Source organism: Hesperophylax consimilis, unplaced genomic scaffold (genome assembly GCF_061612785.1).
Source record: "Hesperophylax consimilis isolate HC1 unplaced genomic scaffold, BYU_Hcon_1.0 scaffold_37, whole genome shotgun sequence".
Classification (NCBI taxonomy): domain Eukaryota; kingdom Metazoa; phylum Arthropoda; class Insecta; order Trichoptera; family Limnephilidae; genus Hesperophylax; species Hesperophylax consimilis.
Window position 1 is genome coordinate 1113090 of NW_028301267.1, and position 21860 is coordinate 1134949.

The 21860-nt window shown below is 38.1% G+C and overlaps 1 protein-coding gene across 1 annotated transcript in view; it reads left to right on the plus strand.

Moving 5' to 3' along the window:
* The window catches only part of LOC149409063 (ribosomal protein S6 kinase alpha-5-like), a 294002-nt gene that overhangs the window by 160645 nt on the left and 111497 nt on the right, over window positions 1-21860 (plus strand). Inside the window, exons 7-8 of the mRNA XM_089650188.1 lie at window positions 19641-19813; window positions 20835-20916. Of these exons, the coding sequence (XP_089506314.1) occupies window positions 19641-19813; window positions 20835-20916 (255 nt within the window). The remainder of the gene's footprint in view (window positions 1-19640; window positions 19814-20834; window positions 20917-21860) is intronic.

The following is a 21860-nucleotide window of genomic DNA, read 5'->3' on the forward strand; positions in this document are numbered from 1 at the left end:
TGAAGTGCTGGTTGTAATGGGCGTGCTGCGATGTCTTCCTGTAGGTGAGGGTCGTCTTGGGTGGTTAACTCGCGAGTGCACCGAGTTCGCGGAGAAAAGTCTCGCTCTCCGGTGGACTATGGTGCGACAGAAGAACCTGTGTCGTAAGTGTCTGGATAGACACTACTCGCGGGACTATAAAACCAAGGCATGGTGCGGCATAGGAGGGTGCAGATCACCACATCACCGTTTGCTTCACGACCCACAGTTCGTACCGGAAGGTGCCGTCGGTGAGGTTAACTTGTGACGCCAGACGACGGACCGGAGCGTGCTGTTAAAAATTGTGCAGGTTATGTTGGGCGTCCCCCAAGGAAGCAAAGTTTTGGTGTTCGCGCTCCTCGACGAAGGCTCAACTGTGACACTTGTCGACGCTGACATCGCGACACGGATCGGGGTGAGCGGCCCAGTCCGCGGCATACGGATCCATGGCGCCAAAGGGATGTGCACCTCTGACACACTCTCCCGCCGAGTGAAGCTGACCATAAGAGGATGATGAGAATGACACCTACTACATCATCGCCAACACGATCTCCGACCTCAACCTGCCAGAACAACAGGCCCAGGGAAACCTTGTCACCCCAAAACTTTTGATAGGGCAAGACAATGCTCATCTGATCGTTTCACGGGAAGTGCGCGAAGACCATGACACTACGCGAATAGTGTCACGAACCGCACTGGGGTGGATCGCCCATGGGGGTGTCGGGCCTGGCAGTGACAATAAATCCACGACGCTGGCACTACAAATTGAATCAGCCGCAGATATCCGCCTAAGAGAATTGGTAAAATGCAACTTTGCCGTCGACTCTCTTGGCGTAACTGCCGCGGTGAGAACCCAGGCAAGCGAACAAAGGGCCATCGCACTAATGAACACGACTACCCGGCCTCTTCGCACTGGGAGGTGGGAAACTGGCCTCCTGTGGCGTAATCCGGAAGCCACATTGCCTGACAACCGGCAGTGCGCGCTGAAACGACTTCATTCCCTTGAGAAGAAGCTGGCAGCAGATCAGAATCTGGCAGCAGCCTACAGCGACAAGATGAGCCAGCTGGTCAACAAAGGCTACGCCAGGAAGCTGTCTAAACTGGAAGCGTCAACAACCGCACCCAGAAAATGGTACCTGCCCCACTTTGCGGTGACAAACCCCAATAAGCCAGGGAAGATCAGGATAGTGTTCGACGCCGCCAGTCGTTGCCGAGGGACCTCCCTTAATGACCAGCTGCTTACCGGCCCTGACCTGCTGTCTTCCCTCTTAGGGAATATTCTGCGCTTTCGAGAGGGAAACATCGCCATTGCCGCAGATATCAAGGAAATGTTTCTGCAGATCAAGATAAGGCGGGAAGATCAGCTGTCCCAACTCTACCTCTGGAGATTACCGAACCAACACGAACCTGATACTTACCAGATGTCATCTATGGTGTTCGGAGCCACTTGTTCACCGAGCAGCGCCCAGTTCGTCCGGAACAAGGTAGCCGGGGAATACGAACATGAGAACCCGACTGCCGCAGCAGCCATTCGTTCTAAATTCTACATGGATGACTACCTAGATGCGGTAGATAGTTGTCAGGAGGCTGCCTCACTCGTCCACGGTGTGAGCACCCTCCTCGCGAAAGGAGGATTCCACCTAACGAGCTGGGCATCTAACAGTCCAGCTGCCATAGCCGGTGTTCCCACAGAAGACCGGGCCAGTTCCACAGTGCGGATCAGCGGTGGAGGTACGGAGACAGAACGAGTGCTCGGACTAGTTTGGGACCCATCCACTGATAACTTTCTGTACTCATTCCAAGAGACGATCACCCCAGAAGTGGCCACGCGACCCACGAAAAGGCAGCTGCTCTCAATAGTAATGAAAATCTTCGACCCAGTAGGCTTCATTTCCTGCCTTACAATCCGGTCGAAGATACTGCTGCAGGCCGTGTGGCGCTCGAGTATAGGCTGGGACAACCCCATTACCCCTGAACATACACAGAGGTGGACCGAATGGCTGAGCCTGTTGAATACACACAGCATTTCAGTTCCGAGACGCTGCCTCCATCTCAAGCAGAGCAGCGTGACCCTACATCTCTTCTGCGATGCGTCAGAACAAGCCTGCTGCGCTGTCGCCTATTACACCGAAGTAGTAAATGGAGCCCTACAGGCGAAATTTCTGGCCAGTAAATGCAAAGTGGCGCCACTGAAGCCCCTCTCCATTCCCCGCCTGGAGTTACAAGCCGGACTCATCGCGGCAAGACTAGCCCAGACCATCCACAAGGAAAGCCAGGCCCGTATATCCCAAACGTACTGAAGCGGGTATCCAATGAAGCCCTAGTATTTTTAGGTTTTCATCAGGATTAAATTCCACGTGTTCCTTAACACGACGAGCTGAAGGAATCGTGGACAAAAGATTAGGAGAATTGCTAGAGAACTTTACAAGGTCAAATCCTCCAGCAGCGAACAGCTGAATTAATTCCGTCGATAACTCGGAGGCTTCCTCGACCGACGAACAACTGGTGACGAAATCGTCCATATAGAAAGAGCCATTTTCCACCAAGTTTGCAGCAAGTGGAAAACGAGGTCGTTCATGCGACGCGAGTTGGCGCAGTGTACGCATTGCCAAAAATGGGCTGCAAGACATGCCGAATGTGACGCGATTAAATTCGAACAATTGTAAAGGGTCGCTATTGTTAAATCTATAAAGTATTCGCTGATAACGACGGCATTCTTCTTGCACTACAATTTGAAGATACATTTGTTTTATGTCGGCGGTTATAGCTACTGCAAACAATCGGAACTTAAGTATAATCCGAAACAAATCACCTTGTAAATTCTTACCGGTATGTAGAATGTCGTTGAGCGAGTAGCCCGAATCGGATTTCATGCTCGCGTCCAGAACCATGCGGATTTTGGTAGTTAATTTGTCCTCGCGAACTACAATATGATGCGGAATGACGTAATGGGGTAAGTCAGAATTATCGACAGGCGAAATGTACCCTTTCTGTAGGTATTCGCGCAATATTTTGTCGTACTCTAATTTTATAGCGGGTTGAGCTATTAATCGGCGTTCGAGAGATCGGAACCGGCGCTCAGCGGCTGGCAACGATTCACCGAGGATAGAAGGACTGTTGCGAAACGGCAACGCAACAATGTAACGACCTGTCGTGTCACGGGAAGTGGTGAGTTTAAAAATGTCTTCACATTCCTGTTCATCAGGCGTTGAAAACTTCTCGTCTGGAATGTCTTCCAATTTGACGGCCGGCATAGTCCAGTGGTAACGCATTGGACTGCCATTCCGAAGGTCGCGGGTTCGAACCCGGCGTGCGCAAATAAATTTTATTTGATTAATTTGTGTTATTTCACAATTGATTAATTAAAATAATATATAGTATATTTGCGGCACGTTCCAGAGTGGAAGATACAACCAGTATCGCCCTGGTGTAAGACCACCATTCAGAATTGAAACGTTGCTCCAAATGGCTTTAGCCGTGTTTAGTGACTAGATCTGAATAGCCAGGTACTTCCCCACCTTCCTCTTTCCCTTCTCCACTTACCTTCAGCCTCACAACATCCCCCAATTGGGGATGCCATAGTCTCACTGGCTCCAGACGGGAGCAGTTGGGACTCTTGTGAGGTATTCACTATAAAAAAAAAAAAAAAAAAAAAATTCAAAGAAGCGCGAAAGGCAAAAGTCATCATTTTTCGCGAACGTACAAAATGATGGTGTGGCGTTTATACTTGGGGTTTCAGTCATCGTTGGAGCAGTGCCTAGGATGAGATAGCCCAAAGTAGTTTCGATAGCAATTGGCTGGCCGGGATAACCTGATATTTTGTTTGCTTTAAAAATGCGAGCAAACATGTCACATCCCAAGATAATATCAATCTCACCGGGCGTGCAGAAAGTATTATCTGCTAAGGGCAAATTGTCAAGATACGACAACGAGGCGCGGTTGACGTTAACAGTAGGCAACTCACTAGTTATAGTTTCTACTACATAAGGTTCAATCATATACGAGTGAGTGTCGTCGTAGCGGGAGTATAATTTTAGACAAGTCATGCCCTTTGTCAAATTTCTTGAGTCGCCTATTCCCGTGACGTACGTGCCTTGCGATGATCGCACCGTGAGATTCAAACGTAAACAGCATTTACGCGTAATAATATCCCTTTGGGAGCCGCTATCTATCAGAGCACGTATTGTCTGCACCTGGCCCTTAGCATCTCGGGTAGTGCAAACGGCAGTTCCTAAGAGTGCAGTAGTATTTGCTCTAGTAAATGAATTTGTCACGCACAGTGATAACGGGCTTGCAGAATTTGAATCGTCATTATCGACTTCTGCTGGCGACGCGGGAGACGGTATTTGGTCTCGTTGTGGTTTTCGCTGATCAGTTTGTTTGAAATGCAACAAACTATGGTGGTTGAGAGTGCATGATTTGCACGTACTCTTTGATTTGCACGCTTTTGTGCCGTGCCTAGTACTGAGGCAGTTCACGCAAACTCGTATATTCGATGACTTGATTAAATGAAATCGCTCGCGTGGTTCTAAACCATTAAATTTAGAGCATTGATACAAAGGGTGCGATCCCCTTTGACAACAAAAACAAATTTCGACAGAGTGATTGTCGCCTTTTTCGACATTAATAAATGTCTTTGCGGAATTATTATTATTTGAGCCAAGACGGCTCGACGTAGGTTGTGCAATTTGCGCGCGATTAAGAATTCGTTGCTGTCCTCTCACAAAATCAATTAAATCAGAGCTGGACGGGAAAATTTCATCATTCCGAATAGACGATTCGAAAGCCTTCACTGTCTCTATGTCAAGACGTTTAAGGCCCAGTTGTAACAATATAAATTCTGCGAGATCCTTGATTCGTAACTGTTTCAGTGCGGCAATGTTAGTCGCGTATGTATCTGCAAATTTTTCTAGCGAAGCGGGCGTAACCGAAGTAACAGCAGGTATTTTCAGCAATCGATCAATGTATGACTCAGCGAGAACGCGTGGATCATTATATTTGGTGCACAATGTGTCCCATATCACTTGGTAATTTGTACCGGTAGGTGTGATAGTTTTGCAAATATTTAATGCCTTTCCCGTCAACTTGGACATCAGATACTGCATCTTTTCTGAATTATCCAATGAATTATTTAAATGGATAACCGAGATATAAGTCTCATAGAAAAGAGGCCAATTTTCTAATTTTCCGTCAAAGCACGCTATTTCTAAAGGCGGTAATTTAATTTGACGGCGAGGTTTTTCAACTGGATTAGCCAGCATGTTCGCTTCGGTATATTTAATAATGCCGAAAATTTCCTCAAAAGCATTTAATTGAGAATATTCAGCGACTGCTTCTGGATTTAATTCCAGTTCACAATTAACCTTTTCATCTAAAAGCGTTATAAATTCGGACCGAATTCTTTCTAAGGTACTTGCGCCTGATAAGAAAGATTGCCGATTGTTAACACTATCAGAAGCCTTCTTCATCTTGTCGAAGACTGATTGTAAACATGCAAAATTAGCGGCCAATTTTGCATTTAAACGTTTCAAAAGTCTTTCTTCCCGAGACCCGGACGCGCTTGTAGCCATTTTCTGATTCTGGTTATTTTATTATATAATGCGGTAAAAAATATTATAATAATAATATTTATAGAAAATAAATTTATTGATATTTAATTTTTATTCAATAAATTAACTTTTATGCCCGTAGGGTTAACTCAGTGCGGATGCCGTGAAGGGTTAAGTATAGATAATGCGGGTAGAACAAATTTATCACTTTACGTCTTATTAAAGTATTATTCTTTTTATGTATAATACATCCAATACTGGGATGTATTACAATAAACAAATTATTTATAATGAAATGCGGTTAATTTTAAATGCGGTTGATACACAGACATAGGAATTAATAGACGAGAAGATAAAGGCGAGGGGTAAAATCAACTGTTGAAGAACGAAGGGAGTGAAGATGACTGTGATTCGTCAATAAATCAATCTGACAGTAAATAGGCATCTCGCATTATAATATCACCATTTACTTCTTAAAAGTAAAATCTGCTTTGAATGAAACATTTTTACATGGGAGCGCAAATTACTCGCCACGTTATGAACAAATTTGCGAAGTCCAAATTCGGCAAAGTAAGGCAGCTTCTATATTCAGAGTCGTAGTTAGTTTCAGAGTATTTAGTTAAGACACTTTTATTATCGGTATTATTATTAGAAATAGATATCAAATAGCGGTATTGGCATATATTAAATCTATTCTATTTGCGGGTAAATATGTTATTTCCGTTTAAACCATCCAGTAATATCGGATAGGAATATCCAGAATTAAAATGCGGGTAGTTATTAATTGATTACGCGGGTATGTAAAACGCAATAACACTCTTATGGTTTATTACCGAAATTACGGAAATTACGGTTCAATATCAGGCTCGTTTGGACCAACTATGGTGTGTAAGAAGTTATGTAGTTGTTTTTTATGTTAGTGTAAAAAATGATTGTCGAAGGACCTTGAATGATTGAGCAATGCCCACTGCACATAAGATAATATTTGTTGTATGGATAAAGGAAGGACTCACCAAAGAAAGGGCACTTGTTTCTTCCCGTCTTTTCTTCACAACAATGTCACTTAAGACCCGGCATTTTCAATTTCTACCGATTTTATATCAAGTTTCTCGCTAACTCCTTAAGTCTTGGAGTTCCAAAAAAAAATGTTGTTTTTGAAGATAATATCCATACATTCGTTTTGCCGAAACGTTAATTATTTGAAATTCCCTCGATAGAAAAAAATCGCAAAGTAAGCTCCGAAAATTATTAAAAATACGTTTTGTTCTGTTATTTAATATGTTATAAGCACGAAAAAATTCAGAGTGTATGTTTAAATGCAACTAAAGACATTGGAGAGAGATTTTTGTTTTATTTCAAATGAGTCGTGTTTCATAAAATATTTTCACAGCAGTCGCTTACGTCTGTTCGTTCCAATCCTTTTAAATATTAGCGCGCTCTCTCTAACATTCTGATTTACATAAGACCATTTCAAACATTCGTCAGTCCCGCGCAGTCGGCAGGCATAGTGGACGTGTGTCAGAATTTTTGGCATCTAAAATTACGTGATTTACTGTAAATAATATTTAATTTAAAATATTTGAATAGCTTATTTAACGTGAATATTGCATTTATCGGTTAAATAATATTGTTTTTCAAAATTGAAAAATAATTAACAAACATAAATTAAATGTCCCAAGGCCGCGGCTTCTGTACAAAAGTACTATTCGCCAAAAATTCGTTTGCTACAAGGCGATGGAAGCTGATTGTTCTAAAACTGTGAGATTATTTCTTGAATGAATTCCGCAATCGTTTTTTGCCACTCTGGAAATATTAGAGTAAAACACGTCAGGTGTTTAACAAATACTGGTTATTCAGACTTTGCCGAACATTTAATTAATACTAACCATACTTTTGATAAAAATACAGGAGTCAAAATTGTACATAAAAATAAAATAGGAATACGCCTTTAATATAGAAGCATTAGAAATAGTAGTAGATTGAGATCAAACGAAACCGGTCGACGTGTATAGCAAAATAAAGTGGTTTAAAAGAACAACAAAAAATATTTTGAATAACATATTTAATTAAAATGTATCTATCACGTATACTTTTATAAAATTTACAAATATCTTTATGAAATTCAATTTTTATTTAAAAAAGAAAAAAAGTGAAGTAAAGCAAAAAATAGAGTATTAGAAATTATCCTCAAGGGACAACTCTGTATTACAAAACATTCAACTATTTCAAGTTGTTTTTATAATTTTATACTTTATATTATTTTTTAGATTGCGTCCATTTAGACATATTTAATGCATTGATAACTGTAAAAACCGAGTAAGTTTGTTTTGTATTGGCCATTAAATGATGATGATGTTTTTGTTACGTAACCCCACACAGGATGCAGGTAATTCTGCGTGATTATACAAGTAAAAAATTAAATGTTAATTTTTAGAAATTCCAACGCTTTAAGGTCGATTTCAGGTAAGTAAGTTAATAAACTAAAGGATAAATAAATATTTTTCTATGGAAAAATATTCTTCTATAGGAAAAAACACAATGGATTGTTAGCCCTATACGAACTCTATGACAAGTAAAAGTGGTGGGCGTCGCCCATCTACAATTCGAAATGCAGAATGCCGCGTCTTAAGAGGAAGCTACAAGCCAAAAATATGTATATCCTTTGTTTGCCTTATTTCGTGACGAATACACAGGTAATAGGCATTAAAATCGCTTGGAAAATGGATTCAAGAAACACTCGATTTCATGCGCAAAAGTGGTTTTTATTTATTTTGTATAAAAATTTATAAGTACGCAAAAAATTAATCAAAGGAAACTGTCACAAATAATCTTACCCATAATATGTTATTTTTTAAAAGTTGATTCATTTGTGCATTCATACATTTTTATTGAATAAATACATTTTTTAGTAGGTTACATTTATATTTTATATGAAGTAAATAATTTTTTTCATTTGAATTCTCCTCAAGAGAAAAGATAAGAAAAGCATCAATTTATATAAAGCATTTTATTTGGTACTCATAATGTAAACAAATTCGTTATAAAGATTAATGGAAAATCACTATTTAGCACTAATTGAGCTTCGCCTTAAGTCTGAGTTCTGTTGATTTTATTTCCGAATAGAGCCGATTTTCCGTCAGCACATATACGTCGTAATGGGGTAAAATATGGTAGATTGTAGTTCATAATGTTATAATGCAAACTTATTAGATAACTATTTAAAATTATTGTACTGTTTAAATGAATAAATATATAATTTTAAAAAGTCTTCTGTTTTACAAGTCCTTAGGAGGAACCTAGAGTTCAAACCCTGTTGATATAAAAAAGCTTAAAACAATTAAAAGTATTTTTAAAATATGTAATTATTTACTTATGTACATTCTTTTATAAAAGTATATAAATATGTAATTATTTACTTATGTATATAATTTTATAAAAGTATATACATAAGTTACATTTTAATTTAATATAAAAAAGATTTAATTAACTAACTTCGCTAGTATTTGTCCACCGAAATCAAAAGTTTATTTATCAAGTACCAAATACCTAACGACCGGCGGACTCCTGTCGACCCTTACTACGTGTTGCCGTTAAGTGCACGGCGAATTTGGAGAGTATGTCCAACTTTTGGTAAAATTAATTTTAGTTCTTAATAATATCAACAGATGTAGCAAACGCAAGAAGTGAAATATATAAAATTGCTATCTTAGCGACAATCAAAACCCTATGCGCAGTTGTGAAAACTAAAAAAGGAGGGTGTTACCCAAATCGCAATTCCAAACAGCGTATGCTGAGGCTTAATGGTGCTGCCACACGCAAAGCTCACATCAACAGATAATATAAAGCACAATAGCGCTCGCCATACAATCCCATACAGACCCGACACACGTAAAAAGATAACGCGCTATAAGTGTGGTTCTGAACTTCGCTAACCGAATTTATTTTACGTATCCGCTCCCGAAGCGATATTTGAAAAGTTATGCGTCCCCCTCTCCGCCGTAAAAAGGAGAGGGGGTCATTTTAATTACGGAGCTACCAACTAAGTTCCGTGTTCCCTTAGTAAAGTTGTCACTTTGACATGAAATTATGTTCCTCGGCCGCTCTCGAATTCAACTGACCCCCTCTCCTACCATAGGAAGAAATATTTGATAGCGTCGTGTGTCGGTAGAAAAGATGATGCGCTGTACATTAACTTTTGATGTGAGCTTTGCGTGTGGCAGCACCATAACACAAGCGGATTGCACTATATCGTCGCGAATAATAATGTCGTAAGATAAGGGAGACGAGATCTCGAGCGGATGCGGTTTATTGTTAGCGGTTTGGGTTATTGCAACATACTGACTACCAAAGGGCACATAAATTAGCAGGAATGGGAAGGAAGGTAGGAACAAAGGAACAACAATACTATCTCAGTACAGTGGTCGCAGGTATGTGTGTATGTGTGCATGAGATGTGTGTATAATTAATGTCTATTGCGTATTGGCGCAACCAGAAACGTTTAAAGTAAACAAAGGAACAAACATAAAAGTGAACAGATATTTTAATTATATCATTATTCGTTAAAAGAAACGTTGAAAGTAAAAAAGGAATAAACATAAAAGTGAACAGATATTTTAATTATATCATTATTCATTAAAAGAAACGTTGAAAGTAAAAAAGGAATAAACATAAAAGTGAACAAACACTAACTTTTTTTTATTAGAAGTAACATAATTTAAGTGTACCTGGAAAAGTTGACTTTTTAAAATTGTTTACTTTTTATTCCGGGGTATTCTTTTTTTTTCTTGGTTTTTTATTTTCTTTTGGCTCATTTTTTTTGTTTTGGCACTTTTATTTGTTTCTTTACGTACTTTTTTCTGGGTCTTTATAAAGATGGTCCCTGGAAGTTTCGTGTTGAGATCTTCAATATTATGTTTCACTTTTGCTATTTTTTTATGAGAATTTATAGATGTTCCCGAAATATTTTCAATTTCTGGTTCGGGGTCTTTAATTTCAAACTTTCTTAATATTGCTTGAAAATATATTTTGTCAACTTCTGGGATATATTTGTACATGCTTTTTATATCATCTATTTTCTTTTTCGAAATAGAACTGGTAGAAGGCTTTAGTTGAATACTGGACAAAATTTTGATAGAATTTTTTAGGTCCAGTATATCCCTGGATGTAGTGTCTCCAGAAAACCGTGTTTTAGGTATAAGAGATAATATTTCAAGCTTTTTTATTGTAAGCAATGAATTTAGTTTTAAAGTAAGGGATTTGAGAAAGTGAAAATTTCATTGCTTCTTCGTGAAAAGACAAAAAATCAGAACCTTTTAGTTGAATGAATTCAAATTTGAATGATTTGACTTAATTTTTATCAGCGATCTTAGCAATGATAACGGACTAAATATTTCAATGTGTCGTAGATGCCTTTCAATAAGACTATGCGCAGTGTCAACTTCTTGTACATTTCCATGTCCGGGCTCTGAAAATTTTTGTTGGATTTCTGTGATGTTGCCAGAGTTAGCAGACTTCAAAAAAGACAGCAATGCCATGCTCATATGTGAGTTTCTATTTAGCGGCACACAACTGTCTGACCATAAAACCAATTTGGTTACTTGAGACGGCAAACTTTTTACTAGTATTTTCGTCAATGCGCTGGCTATGTCATCTCCACTCCTGCCATTTGAGGTCTCATCCCAGATACTGTTATAAATAACATTATTTTAACTGCAATGGGCAGTCAAATTATATACAGTTAATTTGCTCTTATAAAACATACATGATAAGTTAGCCATTGGAAGACTAAAAATATTTTCCAAGTCATACGTAATGACTGCCGATGATGGATTGCTGATAAGATCTCTGTCTTGTTTACGCTCATTGTAGCCTTCATCCTTTTTTAATAAATGCTCTTCATACAATTGCTTACGTAGTTCATCCGGAACTATTGCAGCACGGAACTCAGCACACAAATCACAAGCATCTTTCTTTGGTTTAAAAAACGAAAGATTAAATTTTTCATTAAAGATCTTTCTGTACATATGTTCCTTCACAGGCTCACAATTTCCTTGCGCATACAGCGCATACATTTTAGAAATACTCAACGACCTATCTAAATATTTCCTTTGAGATGACGCTCTACAAAAATGGGAATCCTCAGTTGGAAAGGACGAAATATGGTCGATAACTTCATCAACTTTTTTGCTGTCAATGCACTTCTTGACGTATTTTCCCTTCGCTGGTGTTGGTGCCACCGCTCCCCCTTTCTGCGTCCAGTTTTCGTAGAAATGATAAGCCCTCCTTTGAGAAATATTTAAAGTCGCACAAAAAAATCGTTTGCACACTTGCAGCTTCTCCGAATTCCTCAAGAAAAAGTAATTAAACGAAAATTTTTTCCGGCTTTCTTTTTCATCAGTTCTGATTCTGTTCGGTTTTTCTCTGCTGGTATATGCGACGTAGAACTGCTTCTTCTTTGCATCAGAAAGAGTGTAAAATTCTGCCCTAATTTGTTCCCGATCATTTTCATTAAAGTTTTGGTGACACAAATTTACGCATTTTAACTCACACCCAGGTTTGACAATTTTAGCTTGATGGATTTTTCCTTTCACATCGATGTACTCTTTATCGCTTTCTCTTTGTTTTTTTCTGACGTTTTTCGGCCATGTTTCGGGATTTCTGAGTCGCTTTCTTGTTATGTTTTTTTTTGTTCTTGCGTGATTTCCTGGATTGCGACTTGTGAGTGTAAATCTTGGAACATTGCATCGATGGAAGTATCACTAGTTGGTACCTATACGGATTATATCATCATCTATAATAATGAATTCATTTGGATATTGAAGCTCTTCCGGATTCATTATGACGACGTCATCATCGAAAGTAAGTTTTTTTTTTTATTTCTTCAATTCTGAAAAAAAAGTATAATATTAAGATAAACTAGATATGTAGATATTAACCACTCGGAACATTAGAACGTCAAAAGACGTAAATATGATAATAGCGGTCAAGACATTAGTACGTCTTTTCACGTAAACGCGCGAGATTTTACAAAAATCGATTTATTTCCATCACTAGTATACGGATTGCCATGATTTAAAAAACAGAGTATCGATAATGAATAATGCTACGCAAGAATATTCAAGAATATCTATGGAATGTAGAGGTGCATTATCTGATTGAATCTCGATTGAATCTGTCATCTTGTTCGTTTCATAATTTTTTGCGTTTCTAAATAATTTATTAAAAATATTTTAGTTTGGACGGTTAATATTTTGAGGTGACTAATAGTTTTTAATTATATTTCTTCAATATATAAAGTGTTATTTCTTTATGATACTCAGAAAAAAGTACATTTTTCACAGCTTTGAAATAATGGTCAGCGATTTTTACATATTTTTGACGTTTTCAGAAAATGTATATTTAGAAACGCAAATATTTACGTATAACAAAACAATACGATAGTGAATTTCATAATCTTTCCAAAACATTTTTTTAGAATGAGGCTACGTTTCCCAAAACGTGAGTTATGAAGCTTTTAACAAAACTCGTGAATAACACAAAAATTTTCGCGTTTTGACAGTTCGCAAAGCGTGATTCCTAGATTGTTATATACCTTATTCCAATCCTTAGATTTAAATAGTAAAACTGTGTCGTCTGCGTAACTAATTATTTCTCCATCTATTTCCTTGTTGCAAAGTTCATTTATGTAAATTGTGAAAAGAACGGGCCCTAGTATGCTTCCTTGTGGAACTCCGTGTGTAATCGGCAGTGGTTTGCTAGTATAGTTATTAATTTTGACTTGCTGTGTTCTGTCACTCATGTAACTTTTCAATAGTTGGAGTTCTTTGTCTCTGATACCTATATTTTCAAATTTTTTAAAAAGTGTTTTGTGGCAGATTGAATCAAAGGCTTTAGCCAAATCTAGATATATCGCTATGCATTTAAACCCTTGATCTAAGTTGCTATGTATATAATCTATTGTACTTGCCAAAGCTTCTTTTGTTTTTTTCTCTTAATCCATATTGTTTATCCGAGATTAATTTGTTTTCTTCCAGGTATTTTATTATTTGGTTTTTTAATAGTCTTTCGAAAATCTTTGATAGTGAGTTTAACAAAGTGATTGGTCTATAGTTAGTTATTTCCATTTTATCTCCGGATTTATAAATAGGGATTACCAGTCCTTTTTTAAGAGTATTAGGAAAGCAGGCATGTGTTATGCTAAGGTTGATTAGGTGTGTTATAGGTTTTAATATTTCATTTTTTATTATTTTAATGCAATCCGTTGTTATCTCATCTAATCCAGGAGCAATCCGGTTTTTTAATGTATTTATTATTTTGATATGGAGGTTTCAAAGAATGACGTGGATTCCAGCGGCGCAGCATTTGCTGCAAATAAAAACTACAAGCAGAAATTTAAAAATGGCGCGACGTCATCGAAAAATTCAAAAGTGACAGGTGACAAGACCATCACTTGTTACAAATGTAAACAGACGGGTCATTATCGAAACCAGTGTCCAGTGTTACAAAAAAACAAACAATCAAATGCTTTTAGTGTAGTTTTTTTTAACGGAGAATACAATAAAAACGAATGGTACATTGACAGTGGCACAAGTGCAAATATGACGACCAACAAAGAGTGGATAAAACACGCAAATTTTACGCCATATTTATCAGAGATAATCGTCGCGAATAATATGAAAGTTCCAGTTTTGTGTTCCGGAGATGTACAAATAATAACTAACTGCAACTACGATATCATGGTTAAAGATGTGCTTTGCATACCGAGCTTAACAACAAACCTGTTGTCAGTGAGCGAACTAATCAAGAACGGAAACAATGTTGTTTTTGGTGAAAACAAATGCTACATACGTAACACTAAGAATGTGTTGGTGGCCACAGGAACGTCAATAAATGGAGTGTACAAGCTAAACATCAAATTCTATTCCAAAAATAATGTATATGGATTCAATGTCTGCAAATAATGGACAGCAGATTGCCAACATGTTCTCTAATTACTTTGGATCAGTTTATACTCAGTCGAATCCCACATCAAATACTTTCGGACTAAATGCTGCTCTATTCAACCAATTTAGTCTTAGGAAACTTAATGTAAGCATGGAATCAATCAAATCCTGTTTAGAAAGAATTGATATACATAAAGGCCCAGGACCAGACAAAATACCTCCTCTGTTTGTAAGATGTTGCTCTAGCTCGTTGATTAAGCCACTTTTCATTATATTTAACGAATCATTATCTACAGGAACTTTCCCAGATTTATGGAAAAATGCACATATTGTTCCAATACATAAATCTGGTGATCAGTCTTTTGTGAAAAATTACCGACCAATCAGTATTTTATCATGTTTTGCAAAAGTCTTCGAATCTATAATGTATAATTTCATATTCACACACTTTAAACCACAATTATGCATTAATCAACATGGATTTGTTCCCAACAGATCTATTAATTCTAATCTTCTTGACTTTTGTGATTACGTTTGCAGTGCTTTTAACGAAAGAACTCAAGTAGATACCATTTACACAGATTTTAAAAAGGCATTTGATAAAGTAAACCATTCTATTCTACTACAGAAGCTTGATCGTATAGGTATCCACGGTGATCTATTAAGATGGCTTAAATCTTACTTGGAAAATAGAACACAGTTAGTACTTATAAATGGGTATGAGTCACCTCCCATAATTGTAACCTCAGGTGTACCTCAGGGGTCCAATCTTGGCCCTCTGCTTTTTTTAATCTTTATTAATGACCTTGCCCCCATGTTACGCTGCCATTTTGTTTTATTTGCTGATGATCTCAAGATTTACCGTAAAATTTCCACTGATTCTGATCAAGTTATGCTACAAGAAGATCTTTACACACTATATAGCTGGTGTACTCAAAACGATATGTTTCTAAATATTGATAAATGTTACATTATAACCTTCACTCGTAACAGAAGACGAAAGAATCATGCATATTTCATTAATAATGTTCAATTAAATGCAGTCACCACTATTAGAGATCTAGGAATCACACTTGATTCAAAATTTAAGTTTGATGTACATATCAGTGATATCACGAGTAAATCCTTGAAAATGATTGGTTTTATATACATAGAATATCGAAACCATTTAAAAATACCCAATCCATTATAACCTTGTACCACTCGTTGGTCAGAAGCAAATTGGAATATGGTAGTGTTATCTGGAACCCTCACTACTTGAAATATTCAAAAACTATTGAATCTGTACAAAAAAAATTTCTAAGATTGTTATCGTTTAAACATGGACTAAGTTCCGTACTGCAGTCTTATGAGGAACGACTCCAATACTTTAACTTTACGACCCTGGATAAAAGAAGACAATTTGCTGACTTAATATGTCTACACAAAATTATTCATGACAAGCTTGAAGCAACTCAATGTGTGAGCAATATTCTTATTAAAGTTCCCAATAGACGTAATCTAAGGAATCATAATATATTCCATCTAGAATTATTTAAGAACAATATTGCCTACTTCAATCCATTATCTAGAATGTGTCGTCTGTACAATTCTATTGAGTGTAACTACATAGATATATATGCAAATAGTCTCACTTATTTTAAAAAGCAAATTAGCAATAGATTGTGAATGTTTGTTGTTTTTTTTTTATTTACTCTATTTGTTTTCTGTTTTATTTTTGTTTCTCTTGTTTTTTTGGATCATATATTTATCTGTATGTTTTGTTTCTGATATCTCCTTTTTTTGCCTTTGCTCACGTTTTGCTGTTTATATATTTTTTGTTAATACATAGTGTATAATGACACTTAATCTGTGCATGATGTGAACATTTTTAAGTGGACTGTTGTCATATACGTTTCTTTTTGCAGCGCTTATCTAATAATTTTTTTTCATGTTAATAGTCTGTAAATGTTCCTAAACAATAAATAAAAAATAAATAAAAAAGTAGCAGATTGTATACTGGCAGCACCTGCTGTAACAAATGCAGATCTTTGGCACAGGCGGTTAGGCATATTAAAAGTAATGATTTAAATAAAATGAAGAACGGCATTGTAGATGGATTGTCCTACCCGGGTACCAGTGATATGACAATGGCGAAATGTGTGACCTGTTGCGAAGGTAAACAAATGAGGTTACCATTTCATCAAGTTGGAAAAATAAGTACAGAAATACTACGGATATTGTGTCAGCGCTCTTAATTAGCAGCAGACACATGTCAGCGCTATATTAGCAGCACACACATACCTGAACGGATGACGAACCTCGTGCTGGCACTGTTGGTGGACGCGGTGGTCTCTCTCGCTGCAGCAGCTGGTACAGTTCCTTCGCTACCTAGGATTCTTGCAGCAGAGTCTCCATCTTCTATCTTCGTCGAGCGTCAAAGCGGTGCTGCCAAGGTCTGTTATCTATGTGAGGATATTGTGTCAGCGCTCTTTATTGGCATCAGACACATGTCAGCGCTATATTGGCAGCGGACACATACCTGAACGGATGACGAACCTCGAGCTGGCACAGTTGGTGGACGGGGTAGTCTCTCTCGCTGCAGCAGCTGGTACAGTTCCTTCGCTACCTAGGATTCTTGCAGCAGAGTCTCCATCTTCTGTCTTCGTCGAACGTCACAGCGGTGCTGCCAAGGTCTGTTATCTATGTGAGGATATTGTGTCAGCGCTCTTTATTAGCAGCAGACACATGTCAGCGCTATATTAGCAGCAGACACATACCTGAACGGATGACGAACCTCGTGCTGGCACTGTTGGTGGACGCGGTGGTCTCTCTCGCTGCAGCAGCTGGTACAGTTCCTTCGCCACCTAGGATTCTTGCAGCAGAGTCTCCATCTTCTATCTTCGTCGAACGTCACAGCGGTGCTGCCAAGGTTTGTTATCTATGTGAGGATGTTGTGTCAGCGCTCTTTATTGGCAGCAGACACTTGTCAGCGCTATATTGGCGGCAGACACATACCTGAACGGATGACGAACCTCGTGTTGGCACAGTTGGTCTAAATAACAAATGTAGATCCTAGGAAACTAATTGTACAGCGCCCTTGAGGTGATTTTTCACAAAAACGGCGCTCTAAAAATTATCCAATTATTATTATTATTACTACGCAAAAACTGCGCGATACGAGAATAAAGAGAGCATCCTTTCACCTCAGTTGTATTACGACTCATTCAATGCTTTGTTTTAAATCGATTGTTTATAAAAGGGTTGTGTCACTTAGTCGAAAAAAAAACTTGACGCAATGCGCACACGGTCATATCTCGTCTTTCGCGCAGTCAGTTAGTGCAACGCCGTCATCCCATGTGCAAGTCTCGAATCTGTCGCTAATCTCGACTTTATAGGCAATATTAGATTAACTGTGTTTTGATTTTCAATTAGAAAAAAACATTTTCCACGTCAAAAAAAGGTACAAGAAACAGCCAAATATCTTGATAATTTCTCTCTGATTCGTTTGGATTAGAGAATCTGATTTTAAAGCGGTATTTTTTTAAATTTTCGTGCTAAACCTATACCTTTCGGAATCGAAAAGTTTGCTTGAAATGGCTTTAACCGTGTTTGGTAACCAGATCTGAAAAGTCATGGTGTGCATGGGTGCTTCCCAGCCTTTATCTCCCCCATCTCTTGCTTGAAATGGCTTTAGTCGTGTTTAGTAAACAGATCTGAATAGTCACGTGGTGCTTCCCAGCCTTCATTTCTCCCATCTCCTTCCATTTCCCATTCACATTAGCCTCAAAATATACAAAAACGTTTGAGACTCTTGTGCTGAATTCACATAAAAAAAATTAGGTAAAACCATTTGACTATCAATTTTGTCATCTGGTGTCCTCCTATCGGAGGTTAGTTATCATCAGGGCGATCTTCAATCTTTATGTAGAGTTCTCGACTCTAGATTTTCCGTTGGTAAGTTGAATTTTCCGCATGTGGAACGAGATATCTGCATCTATCTCTTTATTTTAGCCCCTTCCTTAACCTAACCTCACAATGTCGCTCAAGCTTGCAGCTAAGTAGTCAGGAGTTCCACGGCAACTTAGGACAGTGGCAATTCAATATACTTTTGAAAAGTGATATAAAGTCATTAAAAGTGATGAAAACTTAATCTAACGTAACCTATTTAATCTGTTCATCACTTTTCAAGAGTGCGTTGAATTGCCACTGTCCTGAGTTGCCCAGTTACCATAGCCAGGGCCGGTACCTGGCCCTCGTAAAAACCCCAAAGTTGCTGTATTCGGTGTTAGGTGTTATTATTTGCGCCTTGGCAAGTGGACTGCTCCAATTGCGCTTGCACGGGGCCGGCCCTGTTTGTAGTTGTCTTAGTATTACAAAGTGCAGCAAAAGTTATAATTTTGCTGGTAAATCCAAGATCCAAGTATTTGGCGTCACTGGCTCTGGAAGTCATTCTTCTTCATTCCCCAGTTGAATTTAATGTTTCAAGGACCCAATCATGTCTGATTGAATTGACAATCTAGTCTCCTTCGACAGATGCAATCTTCCCCACTTACCTTCTGTTGATATGCTTGGTGTAGCTTCAAGTGACCAGCTCAGGCACGTCAGCTCCATCGAAGCCAGAGTCAAGTTCGCCACCAGAAGTTGGGCGTATTTTACAGAGCCCTCTCAGATACTGCAGATAGTACACAACTGTTGGCCCTGTACAAATCACAAGTGCGCCCCACTGTTGAATTTGGCGGCCACCTCTAGTCTGAAACCCTAAAATACTGGCAATCCCTTAGATTCCCCTTTATTAATAAACGAATTGCAATCTTCATAGCACAATTATTTTCCTCAGGGCCTCCTGCGTGGAGTGTGTAAAAAAAAAATGCTCCCAGTCGTCTGGAGCAAGGAAGACTTTGGCATCCACAATTGGAGTATTTTGTAAAGCTGAAGGTATGAGGGAGGAGAATGAGAGAGAGAAGAAAAGGTTGGGAAATATTGGCTATTCCGATCTGGTCACAAAACATGGCTAACACCATTTCCAGCAACAATCCTTCCATAAGGTTTTCGAGTAGTTCATCTTGAACTTTTCCTGTATGATCCACTTTATTGTGATGGAAAGATTTTGCGCACATGTTTTATTAATATTCAATCTTCTCTGTTCCAGGCCGTGGACTGGTGGTCCGTGGGAGTCCTGACCTACGAGCTGGTGACCGGTGGCTCCCCCTTCATGGTGGACGGCATCAACAACACGCAGCAGGACATCAGTCGCCGCATCCTCCGAGGGATCCTGCCCAACTCCGACAGCCTGGAGCCAAGAGTGGCCGACTTTATCAACAGGTGAGGACGCTGCCCCTATGATGATGCACATATCTACACTTTATAACACAGGCTTCGGAAAGGGACTGTTGGAAGGGATTGATTTAAATTTATTTACTGAACTTAAAATAAGTCCACTTCATGTGGTCTAATATAAACATTAAACATACATTTATATATTTTAATTTACAAATACATAATTTCACTGCGAACTAAGCTATACATTTGGAATCCTTTATACAGTACACAATTCTAGGTTTTTGATTTGTTCAATCTTTTTTCTGTCTTGAACTGTGTCGAAGTCTTTACTGTAATGTAGTTTGTCTACAATATAAAGTATGTTGGTAGTAATTTGTTAAAAACTTCTCTAAATAGTATTAAACCAATTTGCAATCCGCGTCTGTCTGTTTGTGCGCTTAGTTCTTCTAAATTATACAACGGATTTTGATAGGGTTTTCAGTATCATTTAGAGAATTTCTTCCGGAAGGTTTACATATATGAAACATACATATTATGTATATTTATAGAAAGTAAAGAAAAGTCAATGTTTTATAATGACCTCTCCAACCGGACTCTCTCAACCCATCACCTTGCACAGCAGTGGGAGGGTTGAACAGAACTTCCTCTCATTCCTTTCCTTACAAAGACCCTCCACACAGCTTCCCCATAGACGAAATAATCCCTGAGGGAAATAATTTTCCTCACGGCCTCCTGTGTGGAGTTAATGTGGAAAAATAAAGGGAAATACCTTCAGAACAGACTCAGCATACCTACATTGCGTCTGCTTCATTAGAGATCACCGATAATATCAATGAAAATGTTAAGAAAAATTTAATTTTGTCATTTTTCCTGTGCAATATCAAAATAACCTCACTTTTCATCTCGCATTTGAATCTGCTTTGATTTGTTCTAAAATCGATATTACTCGGTGTTGCCATAGTAATGAGAAGTTTTCCATTTTATTCAATTTCTGCACTTGGCGAACTGAACATATAGCATGATTATTAAATTAATGTTACCATGTTTTTATTGTTTTTTTCAGGTTGTTGGTGAAAGATCCAAGAAAGCGATTGGGAGGCGGAGTGGATGATGCCAATGAATTAAAGAGACATCCATTCTTTGAGGTAATTGTTTCATACCAGATATTGTGTTTATCTCTAAATATTATAAAATAAAGTCGCTATCCTTATCTGTCTGTTTGTGCGCTTAGTTCTTCTAAACTATGCAACGAATTTTGATAGCGTTTTCACTGTCATTTCGAGAATTTCTTCCGAAAGGTTTATGTATATAATACATGTATATTATATTTATATAAAGTAGAGAAAAGTCTATGTTTTGTAATCAAGTCATAAACAAAATATTTTTGGGCGCTTACATTGGTAACGCTGGCTAAACCTTATGAGATACATCAAAATTATGTATTAAGGAATTGTATATCTTAAAAAGGTCCACAGAAAAGTTCCCTGTGATATATGTCTATCTCCTTAGGATAACCCCCAACATTTATTTAGTATATTAATTGTCTTCCAATTTAAATAAATGCGTGTGTATGAGGGGTTTGCCACCAAAATTTGACAGAATGCATTGTCATTGACAACAATTCTGTCTGCCGAGTTTCAGCTTGATCGGACGTCAGAAAGCGGGCTAATTTCATACATGTATTTATAAATGGTCCTAACATACTAAAACATATTTTATTCGCTTGGCAAGAAAATAATGTGTCTTAATATCATATTAGCTTGTCGTTTTGTCACCTGCACACATATTTATTTTATCTGTGAAAAAGCATGGTGTCGCGAAGCTGCGACTACTATATATTTTTAGAGGTGGTGCAGAGCAAAGCACTATGCCACACGCCCAAAGGACCAGTCCCAAACTAGACCGAATGATAGGTTATGGGACGATTTATGCATCCGACAAACCCGATGGACAGTGCAATAGTCAAAGGTATAAATCTGGGCTTCTGGAGCACAAGATAAGCCCAGATTGGAATGCAGGAAAGATGGACTCACCCGTTGATGACTATCACACGTCTCCAGGAGTTATGGTTGATTTCACTTCACAATAT